General features: G+C 34.5%; 1 protein-coding gene across 41 annotated transcripts in view; it reads right to left on the bottom strand.

Annotated features, from left to right (window-relative positions):
• The window catches only part of TRDN (triadin), a 414,851-nt gene that overhangs the window by 142,373 nt on the left and 251,825 nt on the right, over window positions 1-20,653 (bottom strand). For 39 of the 41 annotated variants that reach the window (XM_055535018.1, XM_055535007.1, XM_055535009.1 and 36 more), the window contains one exon: window positions 3,938-3,991. The exons of the other annotated variants lie outside the window; for them this stretch is intronic. In XM_055535018.1, coding sequence (XP_055390993.1) covers window positions 3,938-3,991 — 54 coding nt within the window. The remainder of the gene's footprint in view (window positions 1-3,937; window positions 3,992-20,653) is intronic. 41 annotated transcript variants of the gene reach the window in all.

Below are 20,653 nucleotides of genomic sequence, written 5' to 3'. Positions count from 1 at the left end.
CAGAGGAGCCTGGTAGGCTACAATCCATGGGGTTGCAAAGAGTCAGACACGACTGAGCAACTTCAGGTTCGTTCACGTTTATTATACATAGTTATAATAACTGTATAAAATGTATAATTTCTGAAAGAGTTAATAAAAATTTCACTCTCCTTTTAGCAAATATATACCATCATTTACAAACAGAAAAGGCACAGCACACTTTAATTACCTTTGAATCTTGACTTCCTCTGTGGTGGAATTCACCTAACCCTAGATCACAAGTCTAAACAGGATCCAAGTTATAGTTTATAAATGTTACTGGAAGCATTTGAGGGAGGCATTCAGTCATCTGGGAGTTGTTCCAAGCGAGGTGACCCTAGGTTCTGTGTAACGTTCGTTCTGGGGCCGAATCTATGATGCCTTAAGCCACATTAATTGAATCAGAGATTGTGTGCATCCCTTAAAGCAATTCCTTTTGAGTGGGTTAGAATTTGGGGAACCACTTTCAACCAATATCCAGGACTACACTGGATCTATACTTTGTGCTACAATTGCCAAAACACTTTCGTGTACATTCTCTCTTTGGCCGTCATAACAATCTTATGAGAAAGGCAGGCCAGAGCAAGGAACTAAGCCTTAGAGACATCAGATGATTTACACATGTTCACACTGTGTAGCCAACTGTGAGCAAGTAGCAGAACTGGGAATAAAAATCAGGAACAAGAGACTCAAAAGGAATATACTTAAATTTATTAATGTATAACAGGTCATTTTTATCTATTTTCTAAATGTTATTAACATGGCATTATTTTTGTAGTAAAAAAGTAAATTCACAAGTAAATTAATTCTATTTGGTTCACTTTTGTTTCTTTTAAAGGAGTTTTAATTAATAACACACAAAATATAGAGAGGATCTATACCTATATTGTTTTTAAGTTAAGACATTCGCCTGTTCCAATGATATAATAAGGAGAGTAATGAAGATACTAAGATGCACTGTAGGATATCAACACTGGCCAATAGATTCCAAAGCCATCAGCCATTATTTCAGCAAATTCTTTGGAATTGACTCAATAGACTTATTTGTAGTTCTTTGGAATTGACTCAATAGACTTATTTGTAGTTAGTTCTTTACTTAACAAATAAGAATTTACTTCAAGAAACTGCATAATTTTCAAAAATCACCCACCATGTATACATATGACTCTCTAATTTGCTTAAATGTTCACATTTTACCTGGAGCTTGTACCGTAAGGACAAGAATTGAATGTTGTTATCCTTTTAGATACTGCAAAGAGGATTTTGCTTAGTTTTTCTCTTACAATTATCTCCACAATATCTCCCAAATTTAAGTTATAACCTCTCTCAAGATGTATCAGATAGTGAAGGTAGAGGGTTCTTAAAAAAAAAAAAAAACTTAAAACAACATATGTCTCATGTCTTGATAATGACAACAACCTTTTATAACTACCACTAACTCTATATTAACTTAAGTCATCCACTTACCACCAATGCACTTTTTCCTCCAGTTTATTTTTTAGTCATGCTACAAATCCAAGTCATCACCTCTCCTTAATGAGAAATCCCACTTACTGAAAATCACTTTGTCTTAAAATTCTTTGGCATTTATTATCTTTACAATTCAATTTAGCACTACTAGGTAGCCAATTTGTGTTATTACTTAAATTTTCCCTGTCTCCAAATTGCAATCTCCTGTAGCATAGAGACCTTCATTTTATAGACTTCTCAGTGCCTTAAAACACTAAATGCTAAATGTACTTCCAAAAAAAAAAAAATCATGCTAAATCTTAATTATAATTAAATATGTACATACACATACAGAATTTATCTAAAACTAGGTTTAAAATATTTAGTTATAAAAATTAAAAAATAAACAGATAAACTCTACTTTTAATCCACTACAAACATCACTGTTAATTTTACCACGTTATCCAACAAAGATATCAGTCTTTGCTATAGCAATATTGCCACTGTTTTTAAGCTGCCTTCACACGGAATACTTGCAAATATTAATTAATTCTATGCATAATTTAATTGGGCAGCTGTGGTGTTATAAAACATGTCTACAAAGGGTCTACTGAGTCTGTGCACAGCACAAGTGACATTTATCCCTATTTGGTGTGTCCCTGCTTTGAGGTGTCATTACAATTCAGTGAACACGTATATCCATCTCCTAACTCTTGCCTTGCACACGGTGTTCAATCAACACTTTCATCCAATCTCCCTAAAAGGATAGTTCTAACAAGCCTTCGAAACTCTACATTATTATTCACTCGACAATAAATCCTATATTCTTAAAGAATAAGTTCTGAGGCTGCCTTATCCAATGTACTTAGAATGTAAAAGTAAAGAGTCCATGGCCCCAAGCCCAAGTTTGAAGTAGATTTCCAGATAGCCCTTCACTTCTCTCCCCTGTACCCTCTAAAATGAGGCTGAACTAACACTAAACCCAGCCTCAGGTCATAGTTCCACATCCACCACGGCCTTCAGAGACCTCTGTTAAGATAGACTGTGCTGGGTGATTGTGCTTTCTTTCATAAGAACCTATGTGTTTTAACTGCAGTAATTCTTGAACCAGTAGACATTCGCTTAAGGAATTTATTCATGAACAGAAAACACAAAAGAGATGATGATGTTTGCCCTGCTTTTCCTATAATATTTATTACATTCCTTATCAGAACTCTTCTAAAGAAGAATAATGATAAAATCATAATTCTTAACCATTCTAGCATATATATATTATATATAGCCTCATTGGTCTGATGGCTAGTGAACTCATTTTATCAAATGTTCACTAGATTGATTCAACATATAGTTGGGTTCAGGATTAAACATAACAGAAAATTTTGGATCAAATGTAATCATGTCATGTGCCGAGAAGTCTGCTACAAGGGCCTTCTGCCTAGAAACAAATGTCCCACCACCTAAATGCATCTCCTTTACCGGTCAATACTGTATAATGTGGCGTGGTGGTGGTTTAATCACTAAGTCGTGTCCTACTCTTTGCAACCCCATGGACTATAGCCTGCCAGGTTCCTCTGCCCCTGGGATTTCCCAGGCAAGAACACTGGAGTGGGTTGTCATTTCTTCCTTCAGGGGATCTTCCTGACCCAGGGATCAAACCCGGGTTTTCTGCTTGGCAGAAGGATTCTTTACACTGAGCCACCTGGAAAGCCCCATAATGTGGTATAGGAGAGAAAGATTTTCTCCAGCAAATATTTTACTTTTCCTTTTTTAAGAGTGTTCTATAAAGTGGACACTGGAATTAGAATAGCTTTCTCAAAGGATGCGATTTCAGGTGATAGTTAAAAAACAACATTATAGAAAAATTAATTTTCCCAAATTGATGAATTAAAAATCATTATATTTTCTAAAGATCTCTTGAAGAAAACCACTTTTGATGCCCTAATGATGTTAGGGCAAGTTTTCACAAATGACTCATAAAATATAGGATGATTACTTTGTAGTCATACCTGATTTTTACAGTCTTAGTATACAGATAAAGTAATACTAATTTAATAATATTCTGACTGAATTTTTTAGGATGACTAATTACAATATGTAACTGAAAACACTGGAAAATGTATATATTTGTGTCTGTCTGCATTATCATCATCATTATCCAACTATCAATTAATCTATGGTTTATTTTTGGTAGTAAAAGGAAAAGCTCAGTGACATATTTGGAGTCAAGATACGAATTCTTGGGTTGTTAATTGTCTCCTCTGCAAATGCGGCATTACTCTTAGTTACACTTTTTCCATTTACTAAATATGTACTTGAAATGTGTATCTTCATGCAACAAAAAATTTTTTTCTATAATGACCCAGCAGATGGTGCTATTCTGCAATAAACAGCTTGGATTTTGTCAATAAAGTGCTAAGACCTTTTATTTATTTATTTTTTTTAACAATTTTAAAAGTGTTTTACTGCTTACCTTGTGCTGCAACTTTTATTGTCCCTTGTTTGGTTTCTGGGGCTTTGCTAGGCTCTTATGAATAAAAAGAGAAATAAATTACCATGAAATACTATTTGAGAAAGATACGTAACAACAAAAAAAGGAACATTATAAAAACAAACATAAAAACACTGTCCTTGGCATTCAAAATTTTTGTTAAGAAATGAACACAATTATTAGGAGAAGTGCTCAGAGTTAGGCTTACTAAGACAAAAATAACTATACCAAATAAAAGAATAAAATAAAGTTCCCCAAAACTGTTTTGCTTCACTGTTAACTGACCATAGGATACTTTGCACTTGCTTTAGCACCTGATTTTGAAACTCTCAGAATTCTTTCCATATTGTTTCTGTATTATTAGCCCTTTGAAATGCATGGAGCATTTAGACATAAATAAAGTGGCTCATTGAAGGTCACTGTGTGACTGACTAAAGCCCAGGAAAATCAAATTCCAGCACCAGCCTTTGACTTAGTATTTCATTCCCTGTACAACTGTGTTGCCCATAAACATAACCATGGCCCTGGGCAACAATATGTGTTGTGAGAGAATCAGCAAGTTTCCTTTTGAATTTTTCCTCCTTCTTGTCTTAGGGGATTTGGTTGTTTTTGTTTGTTTTTTCTATTTGTTCAGAATGTTCTCTTGAAAGAAACAAGAGTATCAAAAAACCCCTCCACTTGTAAATAATTGAATATATTATTTGAGTAATTAGCATAAAAATAAAGGAGAAGTAAAGATTTTAAAAAGGAATGGATCATCGCACACTTCACTAATTGTTCATGATTGTCTTTACTACATTTTCAATACTTGAATTCTCATTTAACAACACGGGAAGGAAGATTTAGTCATTTGTTTCAGATATTAATCTTTATATGTTCATTTACCACATATTTATTTAGGATCCATTATTTTTATGTACTAAGCTAGGTATAAGTGTAGTAATTGATATACACACATATTCAGCCTTTCATTTAATTGTCATCAAATGTTGATTACAGATTGTTTAATATTACAATTCTATTTAGAGTTAGAAAATAACAAGACTGCATTTGAATAACTTGGCCAAGAATCAAGCAAAGAAAGAATCCATGTTTCTTTGGCCAAAATTGAAGAGGTTTAATTTTAATTCATGCTTTACCTCTTGTTGGTAAGATAATTATTTATCTGTATTGTAATGAGAGTTATGAAAATGGTAAATTTTCATTCTGTTTTTATATAAAATAAATATTTTTGATCCACATATATGGTTTACATTATAACTAAATTTATTTCTTTAGACAAAATATATTTTGCCAAAATTAAATTCCTAGTCCATTCTACCTATGATCTCTTTATTATTAATTTGTTTTTACCTGGAAGAAAACTCCATGCAGCTATCATGTTAGTGCTATCTTTATCACATCTATATTAGATGATCTCAAATCAGAATTAAGATTTATATTTAGATAGTGGGGATTCCTTAGTGGCTCAGATGGTAAAGAGTCTGTCTGCAAATCAGGAGACCAGAGTTTGATCCCTGGGTTGGGAAGATCCCCTGGAAAAGGAAATGGCAACCCACTCCAGTATTCTTGCCTGGAGAATTCCATGGACAGAGGAACCTGATGGGCTACAGTCATGTGGTCGCAGAGTCAGACACGACTGAGCAACTGAACTGAACTGAACTGAATTCCTCAACCTTATAACTAGCATTTAGTGGTGACTTAATAAATAATTGGTGAATGAAAAGGCAGATGAAAGGATAAAATAATACATAAGAAAGAGCATTAAAAAAAAAAGATCAGCATCTAGACTGCCTAGGTGTTTTACTACTTAAAGATCTCAACATATCAGAATTGTGGAGTAGCTCTTAATTAAAAAACAAACTATTTTAAAAACCACCATCAAAGTACCTTAGCATTTTATAGTCAAATTTCCACCTATCTTTTCTTTATTTTTTAACTGTATTCTTAGATCACAGATCCTAAAGGATTTCTCCACGTCTAAGATTCTGTTAGACCACCTAGTATACCCAGTTGTGAATTATAGATAGCTTTTCTTAGGGCCTTATTAATAACTTTTCTCATTGATCATTCAGCTCATCTCTCAGCCTCAGATCTGTTGAGGCTAAGAGGTGCTAAGATTTGACATTTGCTTGTGTACAGCATTTCAGTTTTCAAAACCAAGGCTTTAGGAACAGAGTAACTCTGAGACCATAAAAGTACATTAAGAAGACCAAACGTCTTAAAACCCTGTAACAGTAAAAACAATTAAATCCTGACAGACAACTTTTCATTAAATATAATTTTTTGGCCTCCTTTTGATTACTGCCAACTGCAAATGACACTAGCCTTTTACTAGTCAAAATTTCAGATAATACAAAATAAAGAAGGTATAGTAAGCTCCGTTCTCATTGGTATGCTCAACATTCATTCAAAAATTAAGTGATAGCCAGTCTTATTTCCTCTGTATTACTCACTACCTCTACCATACACATCCCAAATGAAAATTTTATTATATTTTTAAGCTTTTATTTGATAATTTTTATAGTTATACATTGGAAATAAAATAGTGATTTAAACAAAGACCCAGAACAATGAGAAAATTCAACTGAAGTTTATAATAATTCTGAAATCCACAAATAATATTTTGTAGTTCAAAATCAGAGACAGGATGGACATAGATTTAAGTGTAAGTGTTAAGTCTCCTGGGAATATTTTAACAGGAAATTATCAAAATATTTATTGTACTTTGATAGTATTCCTAGCTTCCTGAAACATGTTGTGTTTATACAAATTGTTATGAATCAGATTAGACAAATATTTTAGTGTCTTCTGATTGCTTATGCTTGAAACAATCATCTAACAAACTGAAAAAATACTGTGTCTGCAAATATTTTGTTAAGAAATCAATTTTGCATATAAGTCTAAATATTAGTTTATTATCACGAACTTTTCATCTACAGGGCTCTGTTTATACTCTAACTTCTTTCAATGTGACATGTGAATCCACTGAGCTTACAAATGTAGGATTCAAATGTAACTTTAACAGTAAATGTAGTTTTGTAAATTCAGTGACAGACACCTTTTTAAAAATGTTTCTAGTTGAAAACTGTAGGATTCAAATGTAGTATTTTTAAAATCTAATTATGAAAGTGACCAAAATTCCAGTTGACTGATTTTAAATGAGACATTACATTTAATAAATCATTTCATTTTCAAGATAACACAAAATTAACCTGAACTCCTTTTTTCTCTCTTCATTGATCCTGTATTATTCAGAAAGGGTTTTAATTTTAAATTTCAGAGTTTTATTTTTACTAGCACATACTGTGGCCCTGATTACATTTGGGAAGTTGCAGAATTCACTATTTCAAACAAATTTCTTTTTAATTTTCATAGATTAGGAAATATAGAAATTCTTTTTAAGGATATAAACTAAAAACATTTAAGGAACAAAAAATTTCCCTATGATTCAAATTAAGACTCAACTTTTTATTAATTTTCTAAAAAGGACTAGAAACATTTTTTAAAACCTGTCTGTCACTAATTATGCAATAGTACAAGGCATTTAGACTGTTAGGTGAGAAAACTAAATATAGAAAAGTCAAATGACTTTTCCACAAACCAGAAGAAAAATTAATATTTATTAGTTCAGAAGCGAAACAACAATATAAAAACCTCCTTGATCCTTCAAAAATAAACATCCTTTTCAAGTAATATACCAGAAACTAATGACAAATTATCTTGCAATCCAAGGAGCTGCTAAATTAATCTCTAAATTTTTGTTTTCGAGTCTTATAAGATCCAGTATTAATTTTAGGTGTATATACTCCCCAAGTAGAAAAAGGTTGGCAATTAAGCTAAAAGTTACTACACACTTAAGAACTCTTAAGTTAACTAAACCTCTTGTGCTTGTAGCTCCAGGAAAGCATACTTCAGGGGTATTGCACATTTCAGTATGATAATAACCCCACTGAGATGAAATTAATCATGAAGCAGCCTTCGGCCATCCTGTCTGACCATGGGGACTGAAGCCTGAAAGGTGGGCCTATTTGCTGCCAGATATGCAAATTGCAAAAGGTGCACAATGCAGAAACATGAATAATTTATCAAAATAATCTGTTATTGCTAGAGGTTAAAAATCTGAATAAACTGGCAGCATCGCTACAATAGGTAGCATAATTTAGCTAGACTATTTTTTTCCCAGAAAATCTTACCTGATTAAGCAATGTGTTTTGTATGTTGTATTTGCCTTAGACTCTAAATAGCCTTTAATTTAGTAGCATAGCATTACTGAGTTTAAATCAGAGGAAAAAAAAGATCCCTCAAGGTTTGCTAAAATATAGTCCTGATTTTTTTTTAATCTTTAAGAATACAGACTATGTTTTCCATAAAACCATTAAGTATTTCTTAATTTGAAACAAATAATTTTGATGTTTAATTAAATTTAAGTCAAAATCTACCTACAGTTTCTAGGTGCACATGGGGTCAGATTTTTCCTTATTATTTGAAGAGAAGCAAGCTTAAGGAGAAAAGAAACTGGAAAATATCAGAGAGAATATTTACAATTAGAGAATCGGGCATTTCCTCTCAAGGCATCATGTGGCTCTCTGAACGTGTAAGAATGGCAGGTTTCTTAAACATTTAACAATTTAGAGTTGAAGATCAAGGTATAAATTTATTTAAACAATTAAAAGAAGGAAACCTGTTTTAACAGAAAGAGAAGATATGAATGAGACACAGATCAATTGGCCTTTCACTGTAAAATATATTTGGCATGTTGGGGCAAGGCTGGCTGATCCCATTTAGATCAAGATAAAGCCTCCTGCCATACAGCTAGTAAAACAGTGGAATGTGATACCATGGCAAGATGTGAGTCCCATTCCTGGGGATGCCAGATACATATCTGTTTTAGAGAGGTCCTCAATGTATCTGCTTAAAGCAAAAAGGCAGTCCCAGATGATCACTCTAGGTCCCTAAAATCAGTGACTACGAACAAAGTGAAGAGTATTTGAAAAAATTACCTATGTTATGTTTTGATGGCAAATCTCTTATTTTTATTATTGAGGCTTACCTTGGTAGTCCTCCTTTACAATCAAATAATGATCCTTTTTTCTTTGATCAAATCATAAAAGCAAATATTTTGACCAAGCACTTTGGACTAATTCTCTTAGAACAATTAGGACTCAAGTAGAAACTTGATTCTTTTATTGAAATAAATGTTATGATTTGGAAAAATTATTCTATTCCCAATATGAGTGAGTCACCCAAAATTGATTTTGGCTCTTGAAGCAAAATAAAACAACATTTTTAAAGAGTCAATAATTTATTCTAGCAAATAAACTATTTTATTCTCTCTATATATTATTACATAAACATATCAAGAAAACAAAATTTGTGACTGTTCAGTCATATTTTTCAGGTAAAGTTTGTCTTAAGAATTAAGATATGTGTTGGTAGATTCTCCATCTCATAACTTGTACATAGAATGGAGAGTGATTTCCTCACTAAGTGATATCATGGAGCATCATGATCTAAATTCAGCCCTTAAAACCACCAGCCCCTTATAACACAGGTACCTAAACTCAGTGCTCTGTGACAACTTAGAGGGGTGGGTTGGGGTGCCGGGGTGGAACAGAGGTTCAAGAAGGAGGGGACATATGTGTACTTATTCACACATGCTGTGTTGTGCAGAAACCAACACAACACTGTAAACCAATTATCCACCAATGAAAAATAAAAAATTAAATCCATTCATTGATAATATTGTTCAACATGTCATGTTTCAACCTGTCAAAACCATTTTTGTTGGAAAAATAAATACATGTTTAATAATAAAAAATCACTAGCCCATATTGTTCTAATATTAGTAAACAGTATCCATGAATATTACTATTCTGTTTTTCATTTTCTAGAAAATAAGAAATACACACATATCTCTTTTATCTCATTACCCAATCAGGGAATGCTATAAATAAACAGAATTGTTAAATGCAAATGTATCCATATGAAAAAATATATATGTGTGTATATATATATATATATATGTAAGTCGCTTCAGTCATGTCCGACTCTGTGCGACCCCATAGACAGCAGTCCACCAGGCTCCCTTGTCCCTGGGATTCTCCAGGCAAGAACACTGGAGTGGGTTGCCATTTCCTTCTCCAATGCATGAAAGTGAAAAGTGAAAGTGAGGTCGCTCAGTCGTGTCTGACTTTTAGCGACCCCATGGACTGCAGCCCACCAGCTCCTCCATCCATGGGATTTTCCAGGCAAGAGTACTGGAGTGGGGTGCCATTGCCTTCTCCGATATATGTGGATACTGGAAGCAAAAACTGAGAGCAATGAATGATTTATTTTTAAGTCTTTAACACAGTTCTTGGCACTAGAAGGCATCTAGTCAATGATTTTATATGGATACATGAATAATGATTAGGAGACAAGCTGTTTAAAAAAGGCATTGTTATATGCCTGAAATTCTAAACGAAATGGGTAGCAAATATCCTGATAAAACTGCTCAGACTCACTGAGTCTTCTTTCCTCTACAATATTGCAGATGTCAAAATCTGAAGATATTATAATCCACTTCAAAGAGAATCTATGTTTTTTGTAAAAATGGCTAAGTTTATAAAATGCAGATCTATTACACTGAAAATCAGCATGATTTCCAAAAAGAAGAATCCTTAATAGAGAGTCCTAAATCAAGCAATCTAAAGAAGAATTAAGTTATATTTTTAAAGAAACACTTTCAGTTGAACTTTGTCCTCATGTTTAACAGACAGTTTATGGTTGAACAACTTCCAATTTGATATTAAATGAGAAAACCTTTCTCCAAATAATTACTGAGTTCTATTACTCATTCTTGCTTCCGTATTTATTGCACTCATGCTTACTGGGGACAGGGACCATAATACTCAGTGTAAGGAATAGTTCCACCCCTAGTCTGGTTAGGGATACTATATGAAAAATGCTAAATGAAAAATATAGTAATCTGAGTTCTGGATATGGGTAATTTTTAAGGAGGCAGGAAATAGGTAAGGCTTGAAGGAAAGTACAGAGTCACAGGGCTAAGGGAAAGAAAGTTACAAATTGAGTGACTGATTCAGTATTCCTGTGGATTGTGGATCAATCTGTCTGGGGCAGAAGAGTCTCCTTTGTGTTAATGAGAAGTAAAAATAAAAGTTTTCAATTCTCTAAAAGTAAATTATGGTCAAAATAATAACCTTGAAATCTCAGTAAATGAGATGTACTTTTTTCTTACAACATTAAGACCTATTACATTTTTGGGCAAGGGAGTTATATAGCAATGTTTTGAAGAGATAAGACTTTCTGTGATTGTCAGGAGAAAGGAAGCACAGGAGCCAGGTAAATTGTCACCAAAATATTCTAGTTGCAAGATGATAATGTCTAAGACTAAGCAAGTGTTCATTGAGATGAAAGAAAATAATAAGTCAGACATTTAACAGCCTTCTTTTTCTTTTTCTCTAGATGTGCCTGACATGTACTGAGGAGGAAAAAGAAGGCTGTTTATTAAAATATGAAAGGTTTGGGCCCTGATAAACAGAACTGATTTTAATATAATTTAATTGAAATTCATAACACAAATAGATATTGCGTTTGAGATAATAGTGTAACTTCAAGTGAAAACACTGAGCAGACAATGGGAAAATATATGGCCTTTGAAGAGAGATGGAGATTTTCACATCATCTGCATAAAGGTTAAATTAACCTTATGAGAGTGAGAGTGAACAGTTTCTTCAACGGACAAACAGAAGGCCTCCAGTTACCTTGAGAAAAATGCTGGTTAATAAGGTATAAGAACAAATCAGAGGTTAATTTCAACAAGGTCAATGAAAGAGGATATTTAAAACATGAGGAAATAAACCTCAGGATCAAAGAAAAAGAGTTCATTTTTATATCTAGAACATGATTTTGGAATTGGGATGCAAATAGCAGGGAGACTATTGTTTTATGCTGGTCATGGCCTATCGATAACCTTTGCTGTGTCGGGACAGGCCCTGATATTCTTAGTATGAGTGCAAGACACCTTCAGCAATAATCATCAGGAAACCAGCGAAGGGTCGGAAACATTACTTATCAGTCCGGGAAATTACATGACACAATCTGGGGGTCACAAAACAAGTTCTTGAGGGGAAAGAGAAGGAGAGAGAGAGGGTTAGCAAACCTGGAGCTCTGCCTTTGTTGGGGTCAAGGTTTTTCTGGGCTCACTGTTGATGAATATAAAACATAAGAGCAGGAATTTTTTTCTGGGAAAAAAAGTCTTGGGAAGAGAGAAAAACAAGTGGCCCAAATGGTTGGTTATTGAAATAAACCAAGATCTCTAAAAAGAAAGAAAGAAAGAAGCCTGGAGTGTGAAAGTGGGCTGTGAGCCCAGAGCAAGTTACCTCTCTGAGATAGCCACTAGGAAGTGTTCGCTTATTTGAAGCGGATGGCTCAGAAACCAAAACTTAAGTCGGGCACTTACGCTAAAAAAAGGAAAAGCCAACTGTCAGGACTTACACTATATCTGTCTTTAAGGGCTTAAGGTGGGCAGTGACCAAATCAAGGAGAAGCGTGTAAGTCATTTATTTGACAAGTGTGGCAAAAAACCACAGGGGGGAAAAAAGTGGCTTGAAGGTAGCAGGAAAATCAAGCAAGCACTGTTTTCAAAATAAGGGAGTCCTATTTTATTTGAAGAGAGCAGAGAAAAACTTGATGGAGGTAAAAATATTAAAAAGTCTGGGGGAATTTCCTGGCAGTCCAGTTAGGACTCCACACTCCCAGTGCAGAAGGCACAGGTTCCATACCTGGTCAGGGAACGAAGATATCTTATGCCATGATGTAACCAATAAATGAATTTAAAAAAAAGTCTTGGAAGTGGGAAAGCTATTAAGGTGGCAAGATCCCATGATGTGAGAGAGGGCATAGTAAAATGCACAGGTGGACAGAAAGGCATCTCTTCCTCTGGAAATCAAAATTACCCTATTAAATGTGAATCAAGCCCAACTATTTCCTGCAAGGGCAATATTGTGGTCAATTATGAGTACAAGGAAGACATCCAAATTCAAAATACATTCAATTTAACTGAAAATGGAATTTTATTAAATAAAGAAAAAATCTGAGATAAAAGAAGAAAAAGAAGAAAAAAACCACTACAGGAAATAATTGAAAAAATGTAAAAACAAGTAGCAAATAGTGATATAAAGGATGATAGTTGAGAGAAAAAATGGGAAAAATATTTGAGATTCAATTTATTATTCAAATGACTCAGATTTTCTAATGCATAAAATTTCATTATTAAACATTGTATATAAGTATTCTGATATATCAAGAGGATAAGGCAATCTTTTTTTTCTCTAAAACTAAAGAGGACTATTTGGCAAATAGTTAACAGATCTAATTAAGACAGAAAGTAATATTTGATTATTTTCTTCTATCTGATATAAAGATTTTAATCTTATCCTTTGGCCTTTACTAACACTGATAAAGAGCAAAATACTTTGAAGAAATGACACCTAATTTTTGAAGCTATGTATTATGATAGATGCCACATGTTTGAGGTTTTTCCTCTAATCTATTATGTAAAGTACGCGATTATTTGTTTAAACATGAAGGTGATTTTATTTGCTTTTTTTATCTCTGGGATGCTTGGGAAAATATGCACTACACATTTAGGATGAAATGTCACTGCAAGAATCATAGATAATCATCTATATTTATTCCTAATTTTAGAGATTGAGGATTTATTGTAATTCATGATGATCTGTTCTTTAGCGCACATTTGTGCCAGAGCTCTAAGAGCTCAAATAGTGTAACTAGAAGTTCACACATGAACGATCCAGAGAAATAAATGGGCTTCACATTGTTGTCCTCCCTGGAAGGATATTTCACCACTTTGTGCTCTCCTTTCCATCAGTATTGAAGGGAATTATGTACACCTCTCGGGAACAGTAGTTCCCAATGTCAAGGATGCAGATTTAAACTTAAATTGATACTTAAAAGGAAGCCTACAGGTTCTCTTAACAGTAAAATGAGAAGCTGAGGTTACTGAGGATTGACATTGCTCTGAAGCCCACATTTTCACATATTGCAGCAAATGTACTGCTTTCCCTGGGGACCAGCCAATGAAGCATAATGGGTTACTTTAGCAGCCGGTCTCTACCTTCGAATATTCAAAATCCACGCTCATATGCACAAATAAGGGAGTTAATATTCAATTACTGGAGCAAGATGCACAGAGGCATTTTAGAGCAAGTCAGTGAAAACACCTTCCCTCATACTTTGGTAAAAGGCAGGGTATTAATCTTGTTCTAACAAATGATTAAACTGAAACCCACTCTTGGAGCTGTAAGGCATCCAAAAAGCCCATCTCCAACACCCCACAGATGGACAGGATTCCACATGACCCATTTGATGGCAGGAGAAATTTTATAAACGTGAACTACTATACATATCTGAGTTCAGAAGTCAAAGAAGAGTTCAAAAATCTATGTTAAGAATGAAATTACAATTGACTCTTTGTGGAGCATGAAATATTTTGAGGACTTTAACACTGACAAGAAATCTCAGAAGCAAGCAGAATAAGTTCCTGTATTATATGATGGGGCTGAAGGGAGAAGGTAAAAATTAAGGATGCAGTAGACGCTAACATGTTAAATCCTCAGAGCAGAGATTTAGTAAATAATCAAATATCTCTAAAACAAGCTTAGATAGTGATGGGAAATTTTAGAAGTCAAGTTAATTTCAAAAAAAAAAAAAAAAAAAAACCCCTGATAACATGGCAGGCAAATTACCGGAAAATGCTATTACAGAAGGGTTGAACATTCCACCAATGGTCCCATATTAATGGCAATCCTCATATGTATGCAATGTCGGAGACCAGGGCTCCATCCCTGGGTTGGGAAGATCCCCTGGAGGAGAGCATGGCAATCCACTTCAGTATTCTTGCCTGGAGAATCCCCACAGACAGAGGAAGGAGCCTGGCGGGCTACAGTCCATGGGATCTCAAAGAGTCAGACATGACTGAGTGACTAAGCACCACATAACACATGTATCTAACCCAAAATTTCAAGCTCTAGAACCAGAGAACACTCAATAGATGACTAATACCAAGAAGGATGTTCTATCTTTTGAATAGTGGGCAGAAACTTAGTGTGGTACCTCAGTACTTTGTGCTGAATGTTCAAAATATTGATTTATCTTTGCCCATACTTGACTCTCTAGATCAGTCCTGGGAATATATGTCTACCCAAATTTCTAAAAATTTTATAGATTCCTCATCCATTAGTTATTGAATTTTCTAGAAGATCAGATAAACAAAAATATACAGATTAAAATCATAATCAGATATTTCTTAAACAAAACAAAAAGCCAAAATAGAATAACAGAAAACAAAAAAATCAAAACCTATGAATATTCTGCATATTATATTCAACAAAGGTGTATTTCAGACATCAATACTGTATGACACATTAAGTTCTAGAAAGTGCTCACCAAAATATTGTAAAGCTCACTTCTGTATTTGAATAAAATTTCAAATTTTTGTGCATCAATAGAATTTCTAAAATCCTTTGCATAAATTATTTCACTTGATTTATGTCACTATCCTATCAGACAGGCAGGTAGGCCTATGCTAAGTCATAAACACTCTGATTCCTAGTCCAGCATGTTTTCAACATAGAAAGTCTTATCAACTCTTTTCATTTAATGTCATTGTTTCTTGGAGTTTTAAACTATAAAAATTAATATAAAGTTTAAAATGTTATAGTATATTTGTTGTATTTTTTATATTATATGTATACAATGAAGAGAAGATAATTTCTCATTTATCCTGCTATAAATCATCTTGATAGCCATATATAAACACAGGCAAATCTTTTAATACAAACAGTTCTGGCCTTAAAAAAATAACAATAGCAATACTAACAACTAATTTCTATAGTACTTAATTGCTGTTGTTTAGTTGCTAAGCCATGTCTGACTCTTTTGTGACTCCCATGGACTGTAGCCCACCAAGCTCTTCTATCCATGGGATTTCCTAGGCAAGCATACTGGAGTGGGTTGCCATTTCCTTCTCCAGGGGATCTTCCCAACCCAGGATTGAACCCACATTTCCTGCCTTGGCAGGTGGGTTCTTTACCATTGAGCTGCCAGGAAACCCAGACAGTAATTTATAGAAAATCCTGTATTATTTGACTTAAACAAGAAAGAAATGCATTATTTCATGTAACAAAAATAACAAAACAGAAGGCTGCCTTTTAATTACTTATCTTGTTGGGCATAAAATAGTGTCAATATTGCAGTATCATGCTAAGTTAGTGTATTTTTATTACAAGAATATTAATTGTGCATGTGCCCCAATGTTCACTGTAGCACTATTTACAATAGCCAGGTCATGGAACCAAACTAAATGTCCATCAACAGAGGAATGGGTAGAGATGGTGTGGTATATTTGTACAATGGAATATTACTCAGCCATAAAAAGGAATGAAATTGGGTCATTTATAGAGACCTGGATGGACCTAGAAACTGTCATACAGAGTGAAATAAGTCAGAAAGAGAAAAGCAAATATCATATAATATTATGCAGGATTTAGAAAAATGATACAGATGAACTTATTTGCAAAGCTGAAATAGAGACAGACATAGAGAACAAACGTGTGGATACCAAAGGGAGAAGGGCACGGTGGGATGAATTGAGAGATTGGGACTGACATATATACATTACTGTATAAAGCAGATAACTAATTAAAACCAACTGAATAGCACAGGGAACTCTACTCATTGCTCTGTGGTGAATCTAAATGGGAAGGAAATAAAAAAAAGAGGGGCTATATATATGCATATAGATGATTCACTTTGCTGTACAGCAGAAACTAACACAACACTATAATGTAACTATACTCTAGTAAAAACTAATTTTAAAAAGTTGAAAAAGAATATTAATTATAAATAAAACAATGATCTTGATAGAGGATAAATATATTTATCCCCAAATTCTTTATATTTAAAATAATCCTTACAAAAATATCCAAATAATGCAGCAATTGTATTAACCAAAAATAGAAGAATAAGATCTAGTTCTACTACTTTTTAGTTAACTTTGGATTTATAATTTATTTACTTCTAATGAGTTTTGTTGCCTTCACATGAATTTAATCTTTGAATTGTTCCCAGAATTTTTTTTTAATCATTTAAAGTCTATAATATGTTTTAGTGATTTTGAAGTCAGATCATATAAAGAAAAATTTTTTTAAATATAGATTTTTTATATGTTATAGGATTGTCAAAATAGTGAAACAAATTAATTTGGTCTAAGAAAAATAATTTCATATGATTTACATTCAGTGTTTTAAACCACTGTCTCAGTTAAAAGGAGCTTGCTGGACTTTAAAAAAGGAGGATAATATTTGAGAGTCTCTCCTGAGATCTAACACTTAAGGAATATCTGAAAAGAGAGCATGAATTTCTCTTGTGTATTGATAAGAACAATGGTATCTTTGAATTCAATAAATGCCAAATAAAGAAATGCATGAAGAACACAGCATGCTATGCACACAAATGTTCAAAGTTATCCTACAAATAGGACCATATCGTTGATTTTAAATTAAAGTCTTAAAGAAGCAGTTCAGATATGAAATAGATCTGAAGGTAGTAATACATATATTAGATGTTTGAAGAATTTAAACTGTGGCATTCCTAATTCCATTCAAGCAGGCATTGGCATACTTTTAAAAAAATTAAATTATGATTATTTCAGATGGCAGTTAACCCCTCTGTTCTTGATTATTCCTAAAGTCAAAATCTGTATACCCCTTTTACACAAAAAAGAAAAGATGAAAAAGACACAGTCCTTAAAATAACATGGATTTGTCTCAATTACATGAAAATGTTATACTAAGAATTTTAGTTTTAAAGTTATTTAGTTAACTTGACAACTTCTCAATGAAAGTGAAATCGCTCAGCTGTGTCCGACTCTTTGCAACCAAATGGACTGTAGTCCATACAGTTCTCCAGGGCAGAATATTGGAGTGGGTAGCCTTTCCCTTCTCCAAGGGAGCTTCCCAACCCAGGGATCAAACCCAGGTCTCTCACATTGCAGGTGGATTCTTTACCAGGTAAGCTACAAGGGAACCCCAAGATTACTAAAGTGGGTAGCCTATCCCTTCTCCAGCCGATCTTTCTGACCCAGGAATTAAAATGGGGTCTCCTGCACTGCAGGCAGATTCTTTACCAACTGAGCTATCAGGGAAGCCCAATGGTATAGCATATATTTGGTGTGCAAATCTAATATTTAAATATCCTATATGCTATTGTTGTTGTTAATTAGTTGCTAAGCTGTGTCTGACTCTTTGGCGACCCGATGGGCTGTAGCCTGCCAGGCTTCTCTGGCCATGGAATTTTCCAGACAAGAATACTGGAATACATTGCCATTTCCTCTTCCTGGGGATCTTCCCGACCAACCTCAGGGCTCCTGTGTCTCCCGCATTGGCAGGTGGGTTCTTTATCATTAGCACCACCTGGGAAGCAAATATCTCCTGGACACCATATTTGAATTATTATATACATCATATATAGAGAGAAGGGTTATTATACTACAGAAATAAATTTTAAATTAATGGCATATAACTTTTTATTTGCGTGTGTGTGTGTGTGTGAAGATCGCTTAGTCGTGTCTGACTCTTTGCGACAATATGGACTGTAGCCCGCCAGGCTCCTCTGTCCCTGGAATTCCCCAGGCAAGAATACTGGAGTGAATTGTCATTTCCTTCTCCAGGGGATCTTCCTGATCCAGGGATCAAACCCGGGTCTCCTGCATTGCAGGCAGATTCTTTACTGTCTGAGCCATGAGAGAAGCCCCATACTACTAAATAATAAGTTAAATCACACAAAAACATATTTTTAGTTAAATAAGAGAGTCTAATAACATCAAAACTGATATAAGATTCTCAATAGATTTTCACCGTTTTCTAGTGTAGAGGAGGTGATATGTACATTTATGAATTTATAGATTTTAGTCATCAATTATGGTAACAGTTATTATTTTAGTCAATATTCAGACATTATTTGTTCCCTTGATGAATTTGCATTATAACATGCTCCATAAATAGGATCAAACTTCTGCATAAATAATGTATAATTTGCATGTGCATGTCTTAATGAACGAAATACCAGAGACACATTTTTAAAAACAGGTTTACATGAGAAACTAAACACGAACATTAGGTAGTCACAGCAGACAGGTTAATCTTCAAAAGTGGATCATTGAATCAAAGCAGATACTGTATTTAATAGTCTGAAAAGGCACTTATGGCACATTGGCTATTATATATGGTTTTAAGAAACTTCTGGGCATTGTATTCATGGTTTTAAAGAGTCATATTTTCCACTAGACAAACATTAACCAAAAAAAAAAAAAACTGTTCACTATTATAAGTGAATCTTTCACTGGAAAGATGAAAATATTTGTGTGGAGTGATCATTAGGCTATATTGAGAGAGAGAGGAAAAAAAGAGAGAGAGAGAATGATGATATTTCTCCTTTACCTTAAATCATGTTGTAGAGCTATGGAAATCTTGGTATATGTCTTCTAAAATGGGGACTGAGGGGATAGAGATTCATGCACTTGCACCTACCTGACACCTGGAAAAGTCTAAGGTGAGACACTGCCCCTTGAGTGGTCGGCAGCAGCAAAGCAAAGATGGTGATAAGGTAATAACAGCAGGTCGAGGAAACAGAAGGTTCTTAAGCAGCTAGCTACCAGAGGCCAGTCACAATTATGGGACAACAATCAGGTTGCTCCAGTGCAGAGATTTCAAAGAATCCAAAATAGTACCTCGTGAGAGAAGGAATGGCTTTGGACATCTGCCACTAGGACAGAAGGCAGCAAAGCCGGATATAACACTTGAGGCAGTGAGGTACGATCGTGTCTGTCATCCCTGCTGCCTCCCCTTCGCTCTGACCCTGGAGGAGACGAAGGCTGGGTGTTGCGGCAATCAGCTGCCAGGCAGCAGAGTAAGGAACAGCGACAGGAAGCCCAGGCCACCCCACCCACACTTACAGGCTCCAAGCTCAGGGCAAGTTCAAGCTGACCAATGGGAAACTTCTTACCTGGGGTGGATGTTAGGAGCTTTCATATTAGACTGGATTTGGAAGTCTTAAATGCTCGTAGGAAAATACCATTGTTTTTATTCTGAGCATGATCAGGAAAAAATATAGGGTCTTTTTCAGATTTCACCCAATGGGGTAGAGAAAAGCAAGTCTAGAGAGAAGGGTTTGCAGTGGTAGTCACTGAAAGAACAAAGGTGCTTACTGCTTACACCCAACTGCATACAGCATGTTTTAGGAACTGCAGACATATAAAAATAACACGTGGGGTCTCCTCCGTACTCTTATTTGTGCTTGTTTTCCTCTCTTTTTGTCTTCACATCCAACTACTCTTTTTCATCCAATCTCATACGGCATCATTCCTGGAAACCTCTTTGGTCCCCACAGAGCAAGTTCTCTCTCATTCCTCTGAGCCTGGACTGCACCTCATCAGGACCTTTCTTAACATATCTATACCTTCTGTGTGTGATTTCATTGTTCACATATGTTTCCCTCTCTCTCCCTAATCAACACATGCAATGAGAACAGACTTTCCAGATGCATCATTTTTCTTTTGTTGTATCTATTTCTGAGAGGAGTAACTTAATGAGCTATTTTGCAACCCACATGTAT

The sequence above is a fragment of the Bubalus kerabau genome, chromosome 9, assembly GCF_029407905.1.
Source record: "Bubalus kerabau isolate K-KA32 ecotype Philippines breed swamp buffalo chromosome 9, PCC_UOA_SB_1v2, whole genome shotgun sequence".
In the NCBI taxonomy this organism is placed as follows: Eukaryota; Metazoa; Chordata; class Mammalia; order Artiodactyla; family Bovidae; genus Bubalus; species Bubalus kerabau.
Note: the sequence above shows the minus strand (reverse complement) of the source record. Positions and strands in the feature narration are given on the sequence as shown.